General features: G+C 41.5%; 1 protein-coding gene across 2 annotated transcripts in view; it reads left to right on the top strand.

The window, feature by feature from the left end:
* The window catches only part of LOC138975935 (leucine-rich repeat serine/threonine-protein kinase 1-like), a 99,262-nt gene that overhangs the window by 64,861 nt on the left and 13,966 nt on the right, over window positions 1-20,435 (top strand). The window contains exons 22-29 of one of the 2 annotated variants that reach the window (XM_070348706.1): window positions 963-1,258; window positions 2,252-2,512; window positions 3,463-3,723; window positions 4,814-5,038; window positions 6,915-7,043; window positions 8,003-8,251; window positions 9,401-9,598; window positions 12,518-12,610. In XM_070348706.1, coding sequence (XP_070204807.1) covers window positions 963-1,258; window positions 2,252-2,512; window positions 3,463-3,723; window positions 4,814-5,038; window positions 6,915-7,043; window positions 8,003-8,251; window positions 9,401-9,598; window positions 12,518-12,610 — 1,712 coding nt within the window. The remainder of the gene's footprint in view (window positions 1-962; window positions 1,259-2,251; window positions 2,513-3,462; window positions 3,724-4,813; window positions 5,039-6,914; window positions 7,044-8,002; window positions 8,252-9,400; window positions 9,599-12,517; window positions 12,611-20,435) is intronic. The other variant, XM_070348714.1, reaches the window with a different exon arrangement.

Raw genomic sequence — 20,435 nt, 5'->3', positions numbered from 1 at the left:
TTTGGTAAGATTATGTGTATGTCAAATTAGCTGAATTGGCCATGAAAGTTTGGGCAATTTATGGAACTTTCGGGCAGTTCTTACCAACACCCCGGGGCCCCCCCCCCCTCCCTCCCCCCACCCCCCAGGCTATAAAAAAATCGCTGTTTAAAATAAGTTTTTTTTGTTCTGCCAACACTGAACAACATCCCTGACCATTGTACACTGTGTTTGTACGTGTGTCTGTGTGTGTGTGCATGTGTGTGTAAGCGAATGTCAGAGACGTGCATGTGTGTGTGTGTGTGTGTGTTAAGTATATGTCTGAGATGTACATGTTTGTGTATGTATGTATGTGCCAATATACATGGTCACTTCCACATTTGTGTGAGCTTTTTTCGGTGTAAGTAACGTAAAGTACCTTGTAAGTGCCCAATGTTGAGTAAACTCGTATACCCCCCACTATGGGTCAAATACTGTACACATGGTATAGTACGTAGTATGCACACTTCCTCAACTTTAAATCACTTGAGTCACTGGAGAAATATTTTCCTTTCAGAAGTTTTCCTTACTTATAATGATTCTCGAATGCAGTGCCAGAACATTTTCTGAGAAAATGGTAACAGTAAAATGCTGCGGAACAAGTTTTATACTGTTGAATTCAAACCCTCAGCTTTGGATTATCTGGAGAATAATGCCACAAAGGACAAAGAGTTGGGAGACTTGAGATTAAAGAGGTTGAATTGTTCTTTTTTGCAGTTGAACTTTGTCTTCCTCGGCCATCTGTCACTCTCCACATTTTGACTCTTTACTGAAGGTCCTTGAAATTATGTGCCGTTACTTTTTTGCCCTTAACTTATGGTTTTCTCCCATTTTGAGTGTGTGTGATGTCATTTGTGGAGATGACTGTTTTAAGTCAAAAACATCACATGAACTGTTTAACATTTCTGCTATATGTGTTCACCTTAAAAATACTTCTCTTTCAGATTACAACGACAACAGAGAGTTGTTTGGTATCTATGCCCTCTGCCCAGTTTGCTTCCGAGTGCGACCTTGTGAGGGCATGATCCAAGGGGCAAAGCTGCATTTTGCATTGTCAGACTGTGCGGGAGACGTCCTTTGTGGCCCTTTTACCAACTGCGAGAAGGGCTACAAGGTGGCCCTGGAAGACCTGATTCCTGAGTTTTTGATGGGTGACCTCCCAGACAAGTTTCATCTCAACAGTCAGGACCTCCAGCTGAAGGAGCGGCTGGCAGGAGGGGCAGTGGGCACTGTATACAAGGTTGGTTACACTTAGTTGGCTTCAAGACTCCAACATTATCATGTAATAAATGTGTAAAATTCAAACATTGAAAAGCTCAAAGTTTTGCAGTATATTGACATGGTGGAAAAGATTTTCCATGCAATTTTGGTGAGAGATAACACATTCATTGACTGACAGTGTCACATTTAACATTTTCTCCTGCACATGTGTGAGTGTGTGTATGCGTATATGTATGTGTCATGTCTTTGTTTTAATTAGGGAATTCAAATAAGGAAGTGGTGTTTAGTCTGTATTCATTCTTTTTTCACCTTCCTAATTTTGCTTTTGAACGTTCAGCTTGTCCCACAAGTGCATTTATACACACGTTATCAACAACCTTTAGTTGCAGATGTGCGGTGATACAAGCACCCTTTAGGCTTTCCCAAAAGCTGATATGTTACTAAAAATAGAATAGGCATTTCTGGGGCCGTTCAGGGAAATAAGTACTCTATAATCGTGCAACCCTTCCATTACAGCATTTTACGGCCTACGAGGTGAAACAGCACATAACACACGCACACACACACCACCATTTTTTTTTTTTTTTTAATGTAAATACCCAAAAGACGCAGACAGCAGATAAGCTGCACAAATTTCTTTGATCGAAAAACATATGAAGGGTGTGAAAACTACAAAAGCAAAGGAACGTTACGATCACAGTCATGCATTCAGTTACATTCAGTGGGTGGACAATTCAAGATAAGTGCAAAACAGTCAATAGCAGTAGATACATACATGTACCATAATATCTGAGGAAAATGTTTGCACATCTGTTAATAATAACCATAAAACCTGCTTTTATAGCGCCATTCATTGCCAGATAGTAGTGCCTTATTTGTATAGTCCAGAAAATACGTTCCACACCCATTTTTGTGTGCATCACCGTGATCTCTATGGAGGTTGGGCAATTAATAAATGTGCATTATTATGTCTATTATTTTAGGATTATTTTAGTCTAATCCTTTTTTTCAGGGCATATTGCATGGAAATGCAGTTGCTGTGAAAGTGTTCTACAGAAACCCTTGTGTGGCAAGCCAGCCAGTGAGCTACGACAGCCCCACATCAGACAGTGGAACATCCACCATGTCCAGCACTGGGTCCCACACTGACACCGCCAACACCTCTACGCCAACCGATATGGAACCCATGGATTCTGTGTACGGCAATTTCAGAAAGGCGTCTCAACAGTCAGACTTGAGAAGGATGGACAGTTTGGACAGCAGAAACTTGAAGGTGTGTTTTGTGTTTTTATTTGACGGGCGCAATGGCCTGCTAGTGGATATGATGCCAGCTTCCCAAGCGGATGGTCGTGGGTTTGAATCCCAGCCGCGCCTGGTGGGTTAAGGGTGGGGATTTTTCCGATCTCCCAGGTCAATTTATGTGCAGACCTGCTGGCATCTTATACCCCTTCGTGTGTATACACCCAAGCACAAGACCAAGTGCGCACAGAAAAGAGTTCGGTGGATTATGAAAACAAGCAAATACCCAGCATGCTTCCCTCATAAAATCCCACTCATGCAAAAACCACAAGTGTACGTGGGAGTTTTAGCCCATGAACGCAGAAGAAAGAATTGATTTTCTTTCATTTGTTGCAATGCTCAGAAGGGAGTGATTCAGTTTTGATTAGCCTGTTGGGTACTGATGAATAGGGAGAAAATGCACTCGGCATCTGGTATATAATTGCATATATACTTGCCAACTTGATAAATGAATGTTTATAAAATTGCAAGGAATTAGTTTGGGTGTATATATTTTCTGTTTGCGCCTGTATCTAATGAAACAATTGTTTCCAGATGTAATTGTCTTGACTGTACTAATCTGTCTTGTCATATGACAGGATCGAGCCACTGTGGGTGTTAAAAAGTCCATGGACACACCACCTGTATCAAGGATTTCATATAGACATATTTGTGATGTTTTGTGGACTTTCCTCCCTCCTTGTTTATGCATATATGCATAATGCGTTATCTGTGCACACTTAGAGGGATGCAGGTTTCTTCATTGAATGAAAGTGACAAAAAAGGTTTTAGTGATGTGATGGAGTGATAGGGACAACAGCTAGAGCAGGAAAGTGAGGGTTGGAGGGAAATAGAATTGAAGAGAAAAGTGTCAGTTTTTGAGAAAAGTGTTACAACACAGCCACAGGTATTCATGTCAACACTGACATTGATTATGTTTATTAGGTGTGCAGAGCATTCGCAGAACTGCGTCAGGAGACTGTCATCCTGAGTCAGCTTCGTCACCCATGTCTTATCTCACTTCTTGGCGTCAGTGTCCGTCCTAGTCTGCTGGTGGCCCTGGAGTTCGCCCCCTTTGGCAGCCTGCGCTCTGTGCTGACAAACTACACAAAAGATCGACCTTTCAACAAGTATCATTATCAAGACAGAGACAAAACATTCAGCACTGTACTGGAAAAGGATATCACCTTTAAAATTATTCACCAGGTTCTTCTTCTTCTTAGTCGTTTCGATACTAGCCATCCAAATGTACTACATGTATCTGAGGCAATCTTTCCAAAGCAGTACAGCACCACAGAACAAGCTGTACAGCCTGGGTGCTAAGCCAGCTACCCCTATGTTCTTTGAAACGTTATAATAGCTCTTAAAGCACTTTTTCTATCTTTTCAAACTAACACTTGTCTTAATAGATGTTGATACTTAAATTTTTTCCATAGTAAAGTTGTATCAAAACATTATTATTTCTTCTTTTTAAATGCTTGCTAAATTTGTATATTTTCTTTTTTGAACACAATTTTTATTTTTGTGATGTAATGTCGGTTGTAAGGTGTTTTCCAGTCTGAGAGACATAAAAAAGATAAATAAAACAACATTAGTGTATAAGGAATGATGGAATCAGTAAAAACAAGAAAAGCAAATGCTTACATGTACGACTACCATTCATCATGGCCCATTACAGTGGAGCCCCTTTTGAGACCCCGGATAGAGATGCCTCACTCTCTTTAAGACACCCACCCCCCACCCTGATCGAAGACTCCCTCCCTTTACGGACACCCCCCTCTCCCCTGATAAAAAAGACTTCCTCCCTTTTGAAGCCCTGTTTTCTGAGATTTTCTGTTCTAAATCTCTGTAAATTTACCATTTTAAGACTGCCTCTTTTTTCAGGTCTAATTTTCTCAGACTTTTTGAGATCTTGAAAAGGGGGTTCCACTGTACATGAATCAAAAATAAAATATTTGCTGTTCTAACTTCATAAAAGAATGTTCAAGAGAGCTTATTTGTTTATCCTGCAGTGTTCCCTTATAAACTTTAAAAAAATTTCTTTTTGTTTGTTTTTGTATTCAGTTTTATAATGTCCTGCATCAGTTTTGCACCTCGTAAGTGACATATTCAGCCTTTTTCCTTTTTGTTTGTTTGTTTATTTGTTCAATTTAGCATCTTGCCTTTGATGTGTAGAACTCTTTAACATCTGACAAACTAGAGTCGGTATATAAACCTCAGTAGGATTTGAAGCTCCTTTCTCCTGACTTTCTTAAGGCAGGTGGCCTTAAAGTATGACTTTCCAATATTCCATCAGGTTGCTGTAGGTCTGGAGTACCTCCATAACACCAAAATCATCTACCGTGACCTCAAGTGCGATAATATCCTGGTTTGTGCCCTGGAGTCTACTGAAACTATTAATGTCAAGATCTCCGACTATGGCATCTCCAAGTTCACCACCTCCCAGGGCATGATGGGTATTGTAGGGACGCCAGGCTACATGGCTCCTGAGATCATGGACGGCCAAGCCTACAATGAGAAGGTGGGCTGTGCACTAGTTCTGGCTGCTCAAGTTTTCTCACACTCCTTATTGAACCCTGCGCTTTTCCTATGTATACAGATAGATTGTTATTGTCTCTCTTTCATTGATACAGAACCAGGTTCTCTTTAGTAATTACAGCTACTGGCATACAAATAGCTGTAAGTCATGGTCACTTCATTAATTCTTCCTTCCTTCTGCTGTTGTGAATTTACATGTTTTTTTGCATCTCCATGCTGAGAAGCCAAAAGACTGATCCTCTTTCCAATAAAACACAAACTGTTACAGTTGCAATAAGGCTTCACTCAAGTGTTGGAGAAGTCTAGTATTAAAGTAATTGAACTTGTCACATCAAGGTGCACGAGCCCCTAGGGCTTTCAGTCATGCCTTAGGCAGCTGTCTGTTTGAAAAAAATGCCAAGTTTCATTGACATTCATCCATCGAACGCAGAAGAAGAAGAAGAATTGACATTCATCCACTAGGAGTCAAAAACTGCAATTTGTTTTCAAATTAATTTTGGTCTGGCACCAGGCAGGAATGAGTCGCCCTCGACTAGGCTCACGACATCGGTCCCACACATGTACTTATTACATCAAAAGCCTACATGAAAGTTTATTAGTCTCAGCAAGAGGGAGAATTCTTTTTATTTTGTAGACATTGTGTTTGAGTACGTAAGAAAATTGTAAAAGATGGCATAAATGCACACTGGCTTCAGACCCAGAACGTAATCACGGGAAATGTTAATTACATTTTGGCGGGAAATGCGAACTAGCTGACAAACCACATAAAGTTTCGTTTTGCTGGCAACACTAAAGGTATGTGTAGGCATCTGTGAGATAAATGTGTAAAGTATTTGACTGTTTATATTGCAACCTGCAACTAATAATAATAATAATAATAAATAACTTTTCTATAGCGCGAGTCCCATCAATTGGCTCCAGGCGCTTTACAAATTCATTATAGAATAAACTAGCACAAATCAACAAGCATACAAAGCATACATTTAACTGAGACATAACACCAAGAACCCAAGCACTAAGCAAAACTTAGCGTACAATGTTAAAAGTACACACACACACACACACACACACACACACACACACACACACACACACACACACACACACACACACACACACACACACACACACGCACGCACGCACGCGCACACACAAAGATACCATTGACAAAGAGACCATAAAGCACATACAGGGTAGAGAGTTCCAAAACAGAATAGAGTTGTGGAGAGTCTACTCAGGCTAAGCAAAGGCTTTACGAAACAGGTATGTTTTGAGTTGGGTTTTGAAGGAGGAAAGGCTGCTGGAATCACGGATAGAACTTGGAAGCGAGTTCCAGACGGTCGGAATCTGGTACCTAAAGGTTCTTTCACCAAAGGTCTTGGTCCTGGTTTTGGGGATGCGAAGGAGTTTTTCAGAGGAGGATCTGAGAGAACGGGATGGCTCGTAGATACTGAGGGAATGGGACAAATAGGGGGGGAGTGATTTCTCAAAACAGCGGTACCCTAACAGAGCGAGCTTGTACTCGATTCTGTACTTCATAGGAAGCCAGTGAAGGGTGGTAAGTAGGGGAGTGACATGGTCTTTCTTAGACTTCTGCAGAATGAGCCTTGCAGCACTGTTCTAAAACTAAAGCACAAATCGTTGCTTCAGCAATGCTGTGACCCCTGCACTGCATCTTTAAGCTAGAAAATACTAACTACGCAGCTGATGTAAGAAAAAGTCTTCTTTCTTTGTAGCACATGTGTCTTAAGAAAGTGGCTAGATTCAAATTGTATCAGACCAGGGCATCAGTGGTTAATTTTGTTGCTGAAAGAAAAATATGTGTACAATTGATCAAAGTGCAGAGTCTGTGACTGCAGGTGGACATTTTCTCGTTCTCCATGGTGATCTATGAGCTGCTGACAGGACACCCGCCCTTTGAAAAGTATGGCCGTCTCCATCAGATACACCACCTCGTCAACTCAGAAAAACGTAGGCCCTCTCTCAAGGTCAGTCATTTCTCTCCCGTACTATTATTCCTTTTTTGTTGTTGTTGGTGTTCTCTCTCTTGTTTACTCGTTGTTTATTTCTTTATTTTACAATGATTATTGAATTTCTTTGACATTTTTCTCTTGTTTTGTGTATGGACTGCGGGCATCCTGTTCTGTAAAGGGGTTTACCTCAGAGAGGATATGAAAAAGAGATTGCTGACTTGAGCCTAAAATTGAAGTTGTCTTGAACATCTAATCATCGATGCAGTTTGAAGAAAACACCACTTGAAGCAGTCTTAAACACAGATTCATTGACATACAAAATGGAAAAATATATCCAGCTTGACAATGTCTGTAAAATAGTGTCTTCTGATTGACTAAACAAAACATCTGTCATTTGATTTTTGATTTTGTCATAGTAAGTGTCATTGGCAACTATTGTTCATGATCTGACAAATTCTTTACCTGATAAGTGCACAAGCACTGAAAACATACACCTTAGTTGTGAACCAAGTAAAAATTAGGAAAGTCCACACATCATGACCTAATGCAGAAGACTTTGGAGTTGAAATTGTATGCCCGAAGCATCTCTCATTTGACAATGATTGCTGAAGATACAATTTCTGGTCATTAAGAGAGAGGGAGCCATTTCTCTTTTACGATATCTCTGGTTCCAATGCTGAAACTCTTTCTCTGATGGTGGTGCATATTTTTAGGTTGCGTGTTCGACCCTGGGTCAGGCCGCTATTTTCTCCCCCCTTTCCTAACCTAGGTGGTGGGTTCAAGTGCTAGTCTTTCGGACGAGACGAAAAACCGAGGTCCCTTCGTGTACACTACATTGGGGTGTGCACGTTAAAGATCCCATGAAATTATATTGTTTTCTCCTTGTTTGTTTGTTGCTTTATTGTTTGTTAGTGTTATTAGGCTAACGGGCAGTGCATTCCCATGCATTGTTGCAATGAGAAGTGAATTTGCAGGAGTACAACGTCATCTCCAGCTTCCCCTACCTGGAGACCCTGATGAGAGCAATGTGGGCACACAACCCCCATCAACGACCCTCCGCCACACAAGTTGTGCATCAGATGGAAGACGTCAGTTTTGTGGTGCAGCACTCACACCTGGTGATGCCCACAGAGCTGCAGTACGAAGGGAGCAGATGTGCTGTTAGCAGCAGTCTTGACAGCGACCTGTTCTGCAATGTAACATGCGCCTGGGCTCTCAAAGAGGTCTGTTAATTAGACCCAACAGCTGTTGGTCACTGAAACATTTGTGTTGAATAGTTTCTCTGTCTGTGTGTGTCTTGTGTTTGTTTCTCTGTCTGTGTATGTGTGTATTAAAAAAAAGCTTTTTTATTTGTTTATAATATTGTCAGGTGATGGGAACGGAGTTTTTTTATTTTTAATTTGGTCAAATTTTGAAATATGAAAAAATAGTCTCTGCAAACTGCCTAAATATGAGTTTTAGTGGGACTCTCACTGATGTCCCATGGCCCAAAGAAGGAAAATCCCATGTTCAATCTATACAAAGAGAATACTACATGGCTTGTAGTCTCATATCAGATTTACACGAGTTTTTTTTAAAGTATTAAAATGTGAGCAAAAGCAAGCTTTTCAATATTTGAAAAAGCAGCGAGTGTAAATCTGATATGAGGTACAGCAAGCCATGCCGTTTTCTGTTTATCCTACATACTGTACTTGCTTTTCTTTTGCTCCAAACGTCCCGCAGTCGAAGCGCCTAAATAGAAGAGGCATGTAATGGAACCTCGATCTCTTCTAAAGCCTCCTGAAATCGTTGACGTCAAAGCAAAAAGATGTCACTCTAGAGAGTATAGTGTATGTTCTCAAAATTCTTTAGGGGAAACAGCAAGTCTCGGTGGCTGTGTCATTACGAGCAGTGGAAAATAAGGTCCCTGCCAGACTACTAATTGACACAACCTCATTTACATGATATACCAATGTGTGAGTTTATGGTTTTGTTATGGCATGGGTGGTCTCTATCACTTATTTAGGATAAATTGTGTTTTATTCACCAGCCTTGTGCATGTGTAGTCTTGATGTAATTTGTTGTCAAAGAAGGTAGGTGTTCACCCTTAGGCTGGTTGTCGCGACATATGTCGCGCTACTTTAGGTATACTGTCACCTGGTTGTCACGACATATGTCGCGCTACTGGCTCGGTCTGTTTGGTCGGTTCCGATTACCTCCCATGGATGCGAAAACCTATATGACCGTTTTTCTTTATTTTTCTCTGTTAATTCACCAGTGGCTATATTGTAACATGTGTTACAGAATTGCACCAGTGTAAGGGTTAATCTGTTCAAAGCCCAAAAGGCATGTTCTGGTTCATGCATGGTTACAGAAAAAACTACTTTGTGCAGACTAATCGAACAGCATCTATCACTGGGCGCAACAACGTGTGGGTGTGGGAGTCTCCCACCAGTCAACCAGAAGACCGCCGCTTGACTGTCCACAATCTGGCCTCAGGCAAGGCACAGGCCACAACATGCAGGAGATGCTCAGGTCCCCCTGTTACGTGCATGGCCAGAGTTGGCCAGCACATGTGGGTTGGTGTTCAGGTAGAGTCAGACATTTTCCTCTCAACGCTTTGTATATATATATATACTTTGTAGTTTGTACATTTGCAATAGTTGTGCTTGTGTGCATGCTGTGTTTGCATGCATTTGTGCGTGTGTCACAGTGTTTCCTTGTGTTTTGCTAACTTCACTTTCAACCTACTTTATGCTTGTATGTCTCCCTTTCATTCAGATTTTTGTTCAGAAAATTGTTCTTTAAGCCTGTCTTACACTGTGCCAAATATCCTTACGAATATGAAAATGTTGTAAAAAAAAAAGAGACGAATGGACAGGAAAAAACAGAAAAATCGAAGGCTTACGAATCCTTGCGAATGTCATACGAATGGTTGCGACTGCTTGCGAATGTCTACCGATCATTGCGATTGTATACGAATCCATATACGGATCTATTACGAATGGCATAACAAATGGTTGCGAATGGCTTACTAGCGCCACGAATACATTGCGATGATTACAAATGTCTTGCGAGTACTAACGAGTACGTTGCGAAAAAAATAGCAATATGACTTCCTTGCGAATATTAGGAGCAAGTTACTATGTTCAAAACAAGAGACAAATTGTAAGGAATAGTTAAGAACATTTACGAAAGTCTTGCGACCATGTCCCGATCATTGTGAATTATTGGAAAATGCTATTCGCAACGGCAATTCGGCACAGTGTAAGAGTAGCTTTAGACAAATGACCTCACAGAAGTAATTTGTGACAACCCACGAGAAACCCTGGGGCGATTCAGAATGTTTTGTATAGAATGCATAGTTGTTCCTTTCTTCCAGGAGTGTTCATGAGCACTTGCTGAAGGATCCATTGTCTAGGGTCAATGAAGCGAGATGGTAATGAGCAACTCATGCCTTTTTCTTGAAACAATTTTGAGAAGCCAGAGAGATAACTCACTGCCAGCCAAAACCTACTATGCCATTGCTGTTCCGCGCTCAATAGCCTATCCCACCTTCTGAGAGCTCACATCAATGTTACACACACACACACACACACAAACACACACACACTGAAATACAATTAATAGGTTGGTTGGACACACCCACACACAGAAATATAGTTAATAGGTTGGTTGGACACACCCACACACAGAAATATAGTTAATAGGTTGGTTGGACACACCCACACACTAAAACACAGTTAATAGGTTGGTTGGACACACTCACACACTGAGACACAGTTAACCTTCACCGTGCTTCGTGGGTCGTGGACGACCCAGCGCCTCACAAAATTGTCTTTAATTCTAAAACTGTTTGGAGTTTTTAATTGAGACTTTCATGTTATCTCCAATCACCATTCCATTGCCCAACTTGTGAAAGATTATCTTTGTAAACAAACAAGTAAACGATGACATAATTTGAACTACACAGTCCGGATGATGTGGGTCGTGTATGACCCATACTCTGCAAATAGGCGGCAAAACGTTTATCTCTATTCGGATGGCGTGGGTCATGTACGACCCATACTTTTTACGTTGAATCCTTGGAAAATATGGGTCGTACACGACCCACATCATCCAGACTGTGTAGTCCAACTCGTGATCCGGTGAAGATTGATAGGTTGGTTGGACACGCCCACACTGAAACACAATTAATAGGTTGGTTGGACACACCCACACACTTAAATACAGTTAATAGGTTGGTTGGGCACACCCACACACTGAAATACAGTTAATAGGTTGGTTGGACACACCCACACACTGAAATGCAGTTACCCTAACCCTATGCAGGACCAATGCAAGTTTGGTTTATTTCTCACTCCACAAAGACTAAGAGAAATCCACCAATAAGGTGATGGACCAATTTACTAACACCAATCCTGTCAATGCATCAGTGTTCGGATAGATGCTGCATGTTCTGTGCTATGTGCTAAACATACATGTAGTTGGGTCAGAATGTATGTAGCAATTAGTAGAGAACTGACTGATTCAAAGCAAGCACTCCTTATATCACATGCCCAAATGATCGTAACTAAAATTCATTCAATTGAGCAAGCATAATACTACTTCTTCTTTTTTTCTTCCTGCACCTTGTGTTTGAACTGACAATTCTTATTTTGAAAGACATGTTGAAAAACATGTCGACTTACCCTGTGTTCTTCATTAACCCCTTCACTGCCACAGTATAACAGCATTTTGGTATTGCCAGGGAAAAATTTCGCTTTCTTCGGTAGGTTCACTAATCTGTTCACTGCTCAATCATTTATTGAGATATCTCTTAGATCTTTGGCATGTGTTTTGCTTATACCCTTGGCTATTATGTGATGAAATGATCATTGGACTTTGTTTGTGATTGTAATAGTAAAAATTGATATAATGACCATTTTTGTCAAAAATTACAGTTTCCGGATTTACACACACACATTGCAGCACGTAAAACCACACAAAACACTGCTAAAACTGGTGTCAATCATCAGGTACTCATATTACAGCCCATAAAAGTATTCTTCTGTGTGGTAATCCATAAATCACTTCTTGTAGAGCTTCCAGAACACTGTATCGCTTGAAAACAGGTTTACGAGTTGAGGTCCAACTTTAGGCCGCCATTGTGAATTCTATCTATGGTTCTACACTTTTAACAAAGTTTTCAACACGTGGTACTAACTTATCCGAACGGTCAATGGGAAAGAACTGTGTTTAGAACCCCATACAAGAACTTGGACAGTGGTTACCTCCCATTTAGTTTTCAGAAATGTCCTGAAATGTTGCTGACGCAAATCCCCCGTACTAGGTACGGTTATGGGCGTACGGCAAACCAAAAATGACCACGTACCTAGTACGGGGTGGGCAGTGAAGGGGTTAAGACTGACTGAGATCTCGGGGGAAATAATGCATGTAACAAAGTTGTAAAGTGAATATTTTACGTGCCTGTTTCTTTTAGAAATAAGAATGTGATTGCATGCTTGCAGGACAATTGTGTGGAGATCCACGATATTGTTGACTTGGTGACAGTCAGTCATAGGGATAGAGTGCCTGCTGGTGCCTCTGGTGAAGAACCACAGGTACTTGTATTCATATGTGTGACTTAGGAAGCTTTATACCTGGGATTACATGATGTGCATATTAAGCCTGTTCTTAATATATGTTCTTAAAGGGCAGCTGTTGGGTTGTGGCTCTCAAAATCTGTTCATCAGAATGAGTTCTCATGTAACTGAAACTATACTTAAAAGTTACTTGATGATTTTAACAGCTTGATAACACAAGTCCGAAAATTTTAGACATGCTACAATGTCTTTAATCGAAGAAAGTTTGCATTCTTGGCTGAGTCAATGCAGCCCACTCGAAAATTACTTCCCTTGGACGCGTGACGTCAGCCGAGGAATCGGCCGGGTTGAACGGCGCTCTCTTTATACCGTGTAGTGAGCGCAATCGGGTTGTCTAGTCAAGCCCTAAAGCATACTTCACGGGTAGGTGAAGAGAAACTTAGGATGGGACTGTCTTCTCCCAGGCCAAAATTTCGCAGTAAAAAAACGGAGTTTATAAAGTGTCTTCCGTCCCCCTCCTGCTTTTGTTCAGGTGTTCCCACTTGAACCCTGTTTTTGTTCAACTTATTGGCATATAATGTCACGCGTCGAGGGACACAAACACACACACACACAAACACACTCACACACAGACACACACATGCACCCACAAACAAACACACAAACACACGACCACACACACACCACACACAAGTGACACACACGTGTAATCATCCATAGTACACAAACACACACACACACACACACACGTGTTATCACACACACACACACACACACACATACGTGTTATCACACACACACACACACACACACACACACACACACACACACACACACACACACACACACACACACACACACGATAACTATCACAATCACAGTTTGACAAATTCATCTTTGATTTTTTTTTGCGGCCGAACCCCCCTCCCCCATTTTCCACACTAGATCCACTGTTTCATCTTTGTCTTCGTCTCTCTTCCCTTTATCTTATCTCGTCTACCTACTTGAGTGAGTAACTGAAGAGGTATTGTCATTATATCTCTTTCCTAGATTTTCCCACCGACAGAGTTGGTTTTTGTCTTGAATTCAGTACCTCACACGTACACGGTAATTGGCGTGACACCTCAAGTGGACCTTCTTCAGTGTAAAGTGTCTGCTGACCAGGGACACGAGGGTCTGTGGTTGAGCAACTTTATGGTTTAACCGGGTGGACTGGGGGTGTAGCAACAGCATGTGAACCACTTTAGAAATAACTTGTGAAGGTTGCAGTTGGTCAGATCAAAGAAGAGAAGATGGGAACATGGGTCCTGAGAAAATACCACCACCCTGATACTTTACTTTGTGCAAGAATCAATCATGCGTACAGCATTACAGATGCCCAGCTGTACTCTGCATTGTACTGTAAACTTCGCAGCGGCCTTATCGGGTTCCTCGGATGACGTCACTGCCAGGCTAACGCTGCGGCGTCTCTTCTTGTGCTGACAGAGTTGTCGGTCGCGGATTTTGAGTCGTTTCGGCCTGCCAACTGCTCCGTTTTCTTGCGGATTGTGAGAACTAGCAGAAAGTTTCACTCATTTTCATGGTTTCAAACTAATGATAAAAGTATCTTCTTCTGGACCAAATCAACAGTCTTTAGTTGAATCAACTCGGGAAAACTCTTAAACGCGTGTTTGCACGCGACTCCGTGCATTTTTGAGGCCAGGCAACCCGACAGCTACCCTTTAATAACAGCTGTGTGCAATGTAAAAAAAAAGTGCTGCATGCAGTGCATTCAATGCTGGCTGGCTAAAACTGATGAATTTAAATTACATATTTTATAACTTGATGATGTTATCAAAAGTCTGACGATATAATATTGTTAAATGTGTAAACACAAATCGCTAAAAGTTTGAAGGCAATGCGTTGAGGAGTTACTGAAATATACTGTTTTTTGCCTCATTACCTGCTAAAACGGCTTCAAAAACTGCCTTGTATGCCTTCTGAGAGGATTGACACCTACACCGCTGAGCATATGCTATAGCGTCCATGTTAGACAAGATATGTGAACAAAACTGACTGTTTTGAATGCAAATTTGATTGTTCTGTGTAATGACATGCTGAACATGTTTCGTTTAAGTTCTAATGTTTTGTCAATTTTAACGCGGGAACCTTGATTTTGCGAATTTGATTTTGGGGGGATGTCTGTGCTGTTGGTTCCACTGTATAACCACTACTTCATATAAATTCAATCTGTTTACTGAATAAGATAGGGGAATGAATGGCCTTTTCAGTCATATAGTTTGTTTTACAATAAACAGCATCATCACAGAGATCCGCCCCCAAACGCATCTGCCTAGTTTTTTATGACAGGTAGTAAACCATCACTAACATGTTTTGGACACTACTCAGATCATCAAAGCACAGGGTATGTTTAGTTCATGATCAGATTGAGCAGATAAGACAGAGACAATTAAGCTTGCCTACCCAGAATTTTTGCATGAAAAAGGAAAATAGTTTTGAACAATGTAAACACCTGCTTTTCCCACCCATTTTCGGTCATATTTGCTCATGTGAACGGCTCAGATCATGGGTAATATTAACACCTTCACATTTAAATGCTTACTTTATAGCAATCCATTGAATTGAGAAGAAAACAAAGCATACTAAACTGCTAAGCATGAAACAAACAATAAGGAAATAAAAAGGACTAACAGCATCGTTTTGTGTGTGTGGGTAGTTGACACGTTTTATTCACAAAACACGGCGGAAAATGGCGACCAATTTGTTGCACAGCGACAGGTCACTTTCTTCAACCAAGGCCAGTACTTTCATACATGACAAAGGAAAGCAAATGAGGCCTGAATAACAAAGTAATAGTGTTCCTGTGTGTGCCTGAGTGATAAACTGTTTTAACCAACTATACCTTCTGAAACGTAATAGCATTCAGCAGATTTTTCTTCCGCTCAGAACTTTCGTGTCACACGTTCTTTGCGACAAAGAGATAGATCGCATTTTCGCAGAAAATCATTGACAACACAGACCCGTAATTTTTAGCATTGAAATTGGGAAGGGCTACTATTATAGTGTGTTTTAAGAAAGAAAAACATTATAGTATCGGCAGAACACGACCAAATGAGTTTCGTGTTACAGCGTTATGGGCGTGAGATTTTTTTAGACTTTTTTGTTCTCACACTGTAGCAAAATCATTGACAACACAGACCAGTCATTTTTAGCATAGACATTGGGAAGGGCTACTATTATAGTGTGTTTTAAGAAAGAAAAACATTATAGTATCGGCAGAACACGACCAAATGAGTTTCGTATCACAGCGTTATGGGCGTGAGATTCTTTAGACTATTTGTATTAAGGAGATTTTTATAGCGCATAACTAAAAGCACTATGCGCTTTACAATATCACTTGGTATAAGCACACGCAGACATACTCTGATTAAATAGAACTTAGCCTAGCAAGACATACTAAGAACACTAAACATTTGAGTTCATACAAAAATAGAGAATTAAATTAAATACTGGACAAACGATTAAAATAAGCTTAAGGCCTACACCAACTGCAATGGGCTATTTCAAATACAAAAGTTTAGTTAACTATAAAAGGCAGTGCATAAAACTCCATAATCCTAAGAGGGTCGAACAAATAAGAAACATAAGACTATTTTACTATAATTACTTCGTAAAAAATAATAAACATGGAATACAAAGCTGTAATTGTTAACAACAAATTTAAAAAGATTTTCATGCCATATTGCACAACACATTTTGACACACACCCAACCTCACACAAGCGCACATACACACTTACACACACACACACACAGACACACACACACACACACGTGTACTCACACACACACACACACACACACACACACACACACACATACACACACACACACATACAAACACACACACAGAGTAAATTCTACAAATATTTAAATACATAAAAAGAATTAAGTAAGCGTTTAAAACATATTTTACAAACAACAGTACAGTAAAACCTGTCTCTAACGGACACCCTTGGGGAATGGTAATAGTGTCCCTATTAGACAGGTGTCCCTTCTTCACAGGTGGAGGGGCCGGGGCAATATTTTACAAAGAGCACGTAAAATGAACAAGACACTTTTTGTCAGTCCTGTAGTATGTATTTATTGGATTGAACATGAGACTCACTGAAAATGGGAGTAAACAAATGATACATGTAGCTAACAACAACAACAACAACAACAACAAGAACAACAACATCCCCCCCCCCCCCCCACCTACCCCGTTCCCTACACACACTGTGCATTCAAACTTACGCAAGTCGGACGTCACAAAGCTAAAAATAGCTGACTCTTCATCAGTCATTCAACAGGAAATTCCGCAGTGTGTCTCGACCAAATTAATTGGGTCAGCTCTTGTTTCATTCAGTTTTTCTAGTCTCAGCATAAATGCATGGAACAGAAATTTAGCTGTGTTAAACTATTGTTTCCTTCGAACGATTGCTTACAAAGAGAGAGAGATCGAGAGAGAGATTAGTAGGAGGGGGGGAGTGGTAAATGATAAATGGTTGCCATACCACTCCCATACCACGTTGTTCAGGTCTTCATATTGCGTTTTCCGACGTTTCACAGTTTTTTGGTCGATTCGCGCACTCCTTCATCACGTCTTCTTTTTCCGATTTGATCCTCGCGATCTGTGTTTTACCACATCCCATCTCCTTCGCCACATCTCGGCATGATTGGCCGCTATCTAGTTTTTTCAAGGCAGCGACACGCTGCTCTAAAGTCAACGCTTTTCTTTTTCCTGCTGGAGATTCCATTTTCAAACACAGTAGTCTACTGTTGCTTTTGGTTGTGACTGTATCCACAATGCGGAAAAGCGAAAGTGAGCGAAAGTGAGTGAAGCGAAAGTGAGTGAGCGAAAGTGGGTCTCCATCTAAACAAGCCACTGATTGGTCAGAAAAGGGACAGGACAACCAATCAACAACCATTTGTGCTACGGCTACGGCTGCCGAGCACTGACTGCATAACAGTCGAGTTTTCGAAGTTGCGTTTTTATGTACGTTGTGTCCGTTTGTGACAGTGTTTACACTTCCTACAGTCCGAAAAATCGTGTCCGCGTCCGTAAGTGGCAGGTGTCCGCCCGTTAAAGGTTAGTTATTGTTGAAATCGTGTTCGTGCCATGATAAACTGTCCGTATGTAGCAGGTGGCCGTTACAACAAGGGTCCGCTAGACTCAGGTTTTACTGTAGTACGTATATATGGTGTTAAATATGTGAGACTACCCAATAAAAACTATTTAACTAATGAGTTTATTTAAAAATGCTGGCAGATAATACCCGCTATTACGAGCTAGTCGTGTGACAGAGAGTTTTCTTGCACACGAGACTGTAGATGTTTCACGACGGCTTTAGCCGGAGTGAAACAGCAGCAGTCGAGTGTGCAAGAAAACTCTCTGTCACACGACTAGCTCGTAATGGCGATTATGTCTCACAGCTTCAACAGAGGAGAGAACAAACACATTTTGCGTACTCACGCTTGATAAACCTAAACACAGGAGCAGCCATTGTGGAGAGATCTACTTTTTGACGAAAGTGACCGAACAACTATAAATGACGTCTCGGTATATGTGAATGACGTCACAGTCATCGTCACAGTCTGTATCTTTTGAAGCATCGCAATCTTCATGACGTCTTTCTGTGTCTGCATCCGCGAAATGTTTGTTCTTTCCGGGATCTTTGTCATCTATGTTCATAACTCTGTCCTTCTAGATTCAGACTAACAGGCCTCCTGAGCGAGCCACTTTCCAAGGGCAGCTAAATTCGCGTATGGAAACAGTACTGTCGTCTGGGATGCCGTTTTCAGTATTCTCAGCGTTGAATAATTTGTAAAGAGAAGAAACGATAACAGCAGGAGAAATAAAAGTCGTGTGTGCATTTTGGGGTTTTTGGAGGGACAATTTCGAGTTTGAATCCGTTCTTGCACATGCTCCAAAGCGTGTAACATACAATCTTGCACACGTTTGCTTTAGTAGTGGCAAAGAAGGAAAGCGTGTGACATAATCATATCATGAGGCAGGCGTGTGCTTTAGGTATTGTAAGCAGACTTGAAAAGGTGGGTTTTAAGGGTCTTTTTGAAAGTAGAAGAGGTTTCACAGTGACGGATGGGGTGGGGAAATTGATTCCAGAGAGTGGGAGCGGAAAAGGAGAAAGAACGGTCGCCAGTGGTTTTGGTTTTGGTGCGTGGGATGGAAAGTATTCTGCTGTCAGTGGGATGAGCGAAGCTGTCTGGATGGAGTGTAAGGATGCAAGAGTTCAGAAAGATAGACAGGAAAGTGAGGATCAGTGAAAGAGTTGAAGCAGATGTTGGCGGTCTTGTGTATGATGCGGGAAGATATAGGAAGCCAGTGGAGTTGTTGCATGAGTGGTTGTATGTGGTCGTGTTTCTTTGCCCTGAAGATGAGTCTAGCTGCTGTGTTTTGGACTTTCTGAAGTTTGTCTGTGAGGTGCTGGGGAATGCCTGTGAGTAGAGCGTTGCAGTAGTCAAATTTGGAGAGAATGAGAGAGCAGACAAGAGTTTTGGTGGCGTCAAAGGAAAGAAGATGTCTAATGCTGCTAATTTTTCTGATCTCAGTGTATGCGGATCTGCACATGTTCGTGATGTGCTTGTCCATGGAGAGGGTGTCTGTGAAGGTCACTCCAAGGTTTCTAGCAGAGGATGAGAGTTTGATGTCAGAGTTGCCTACAGAGATAGAAGAAGGAACAGAAGGAGGGAGAGGCTTGTTTTTAGGGTGGATGAGGAGGACTTCGGTTTTGTCGTCGTTTAGTTTTAGTTTGTTGCAGGTCATCCAGCACTTGACATCGTCGACACAGTCCTGTACGCGGCGGATGGTGGAATCGAGCTGATCCGGGGGGAAAGAGCCCCGGAGTTGTGTGTCATCTGCAAAGGTTTGACTGGAAACCGAGTGGTGGCTGATGAGAGTTGATAGAGGTTTGGTGTAGAGGATGAAAAGGACTGGCCCGAGGACAGATCCTTGAGGAACTCCTAGTGAAAGGGTGGAAGTTTTGGAAGTGTGGTTGCCTGCCGAGACTGTCTGTGTTCTGTCCGAGAGATAGGATTGAAACCAGGTGAGTGCTGTGCCGGAAAGTCCGAAAGAGAGATGGAGGCAGTCAAGAAGTATCTGATGGCCTATTGTGTCGAAAGCTGCTGAGAGGTCAAGTAGGGTGAGAATGGAGAGATCCATCCATCGCGCGCAGGAGGTCATTCATGACACGAACAAGCGTTGTCTCGGTGCTGTGACCTGCTCGGTAGGCGGACTGTGTGGTAGGAAAGAGGTTGTGAGAGTGAAGATAGTCAGAGAGTTGAGAAAGAACAAGTTTTTCAGTGATCTTGGAGAGGAAGGAGAGGTTGCTGACAGGACGGTAGTTTTTCAGGGTGTTCGGATCTAGGGACGGTTTCTTGAGAAGGGGGAGGACAATGGACTGTTTGAATGTGGATGGAAAGGTGCCAGAGAGAAGAGAAGAGTTGATGATAGAAGTGATAACAGGCAGAAGTTCATCAAGGCATTCTACAAGTAGTGGGACGAGGATGGGGTCAAGGGCACATGTTTTGGGAGCGGATTTAGTGATGACACGCTTCACCTCTTGCTCGGTCACGGGTCTGAAACCGTTCTCACACTACAGATCATATCTCAAAAACTACTAAGTGGATCTTTATGAAATTTGATATGGATATTTTTTATGGGAGTTTCTCGCGGAGAGTTTCTCCGTTTATTGAATAGGACAGTTTGATCACGTCATATTTTCCCGTTTGCCAAAAAGTTGAGGCAGCACTTTCACAGTTACAGTTTTTCATCAATTTGATCG

This window comes from Littorina saxatilis, linkage group LG1 (genome assembly GCF_037325665.1).
Source record: "Littorina saxatilis isolate snail1 linkage group LG1, US_GU_Lsax_2.0, whole genome shotgun sequence".
In the NCBI taxonomy this organism is placed as follows: Eukaryota; Metazoa; Mollusca; class Gastropoda; order Littorinimorpha; family Littorinidae; genus Littorina; species Littorina saxatilis.
This window is presented reverse-complemented; position numbering and strand designations above follow the sequence as displayed.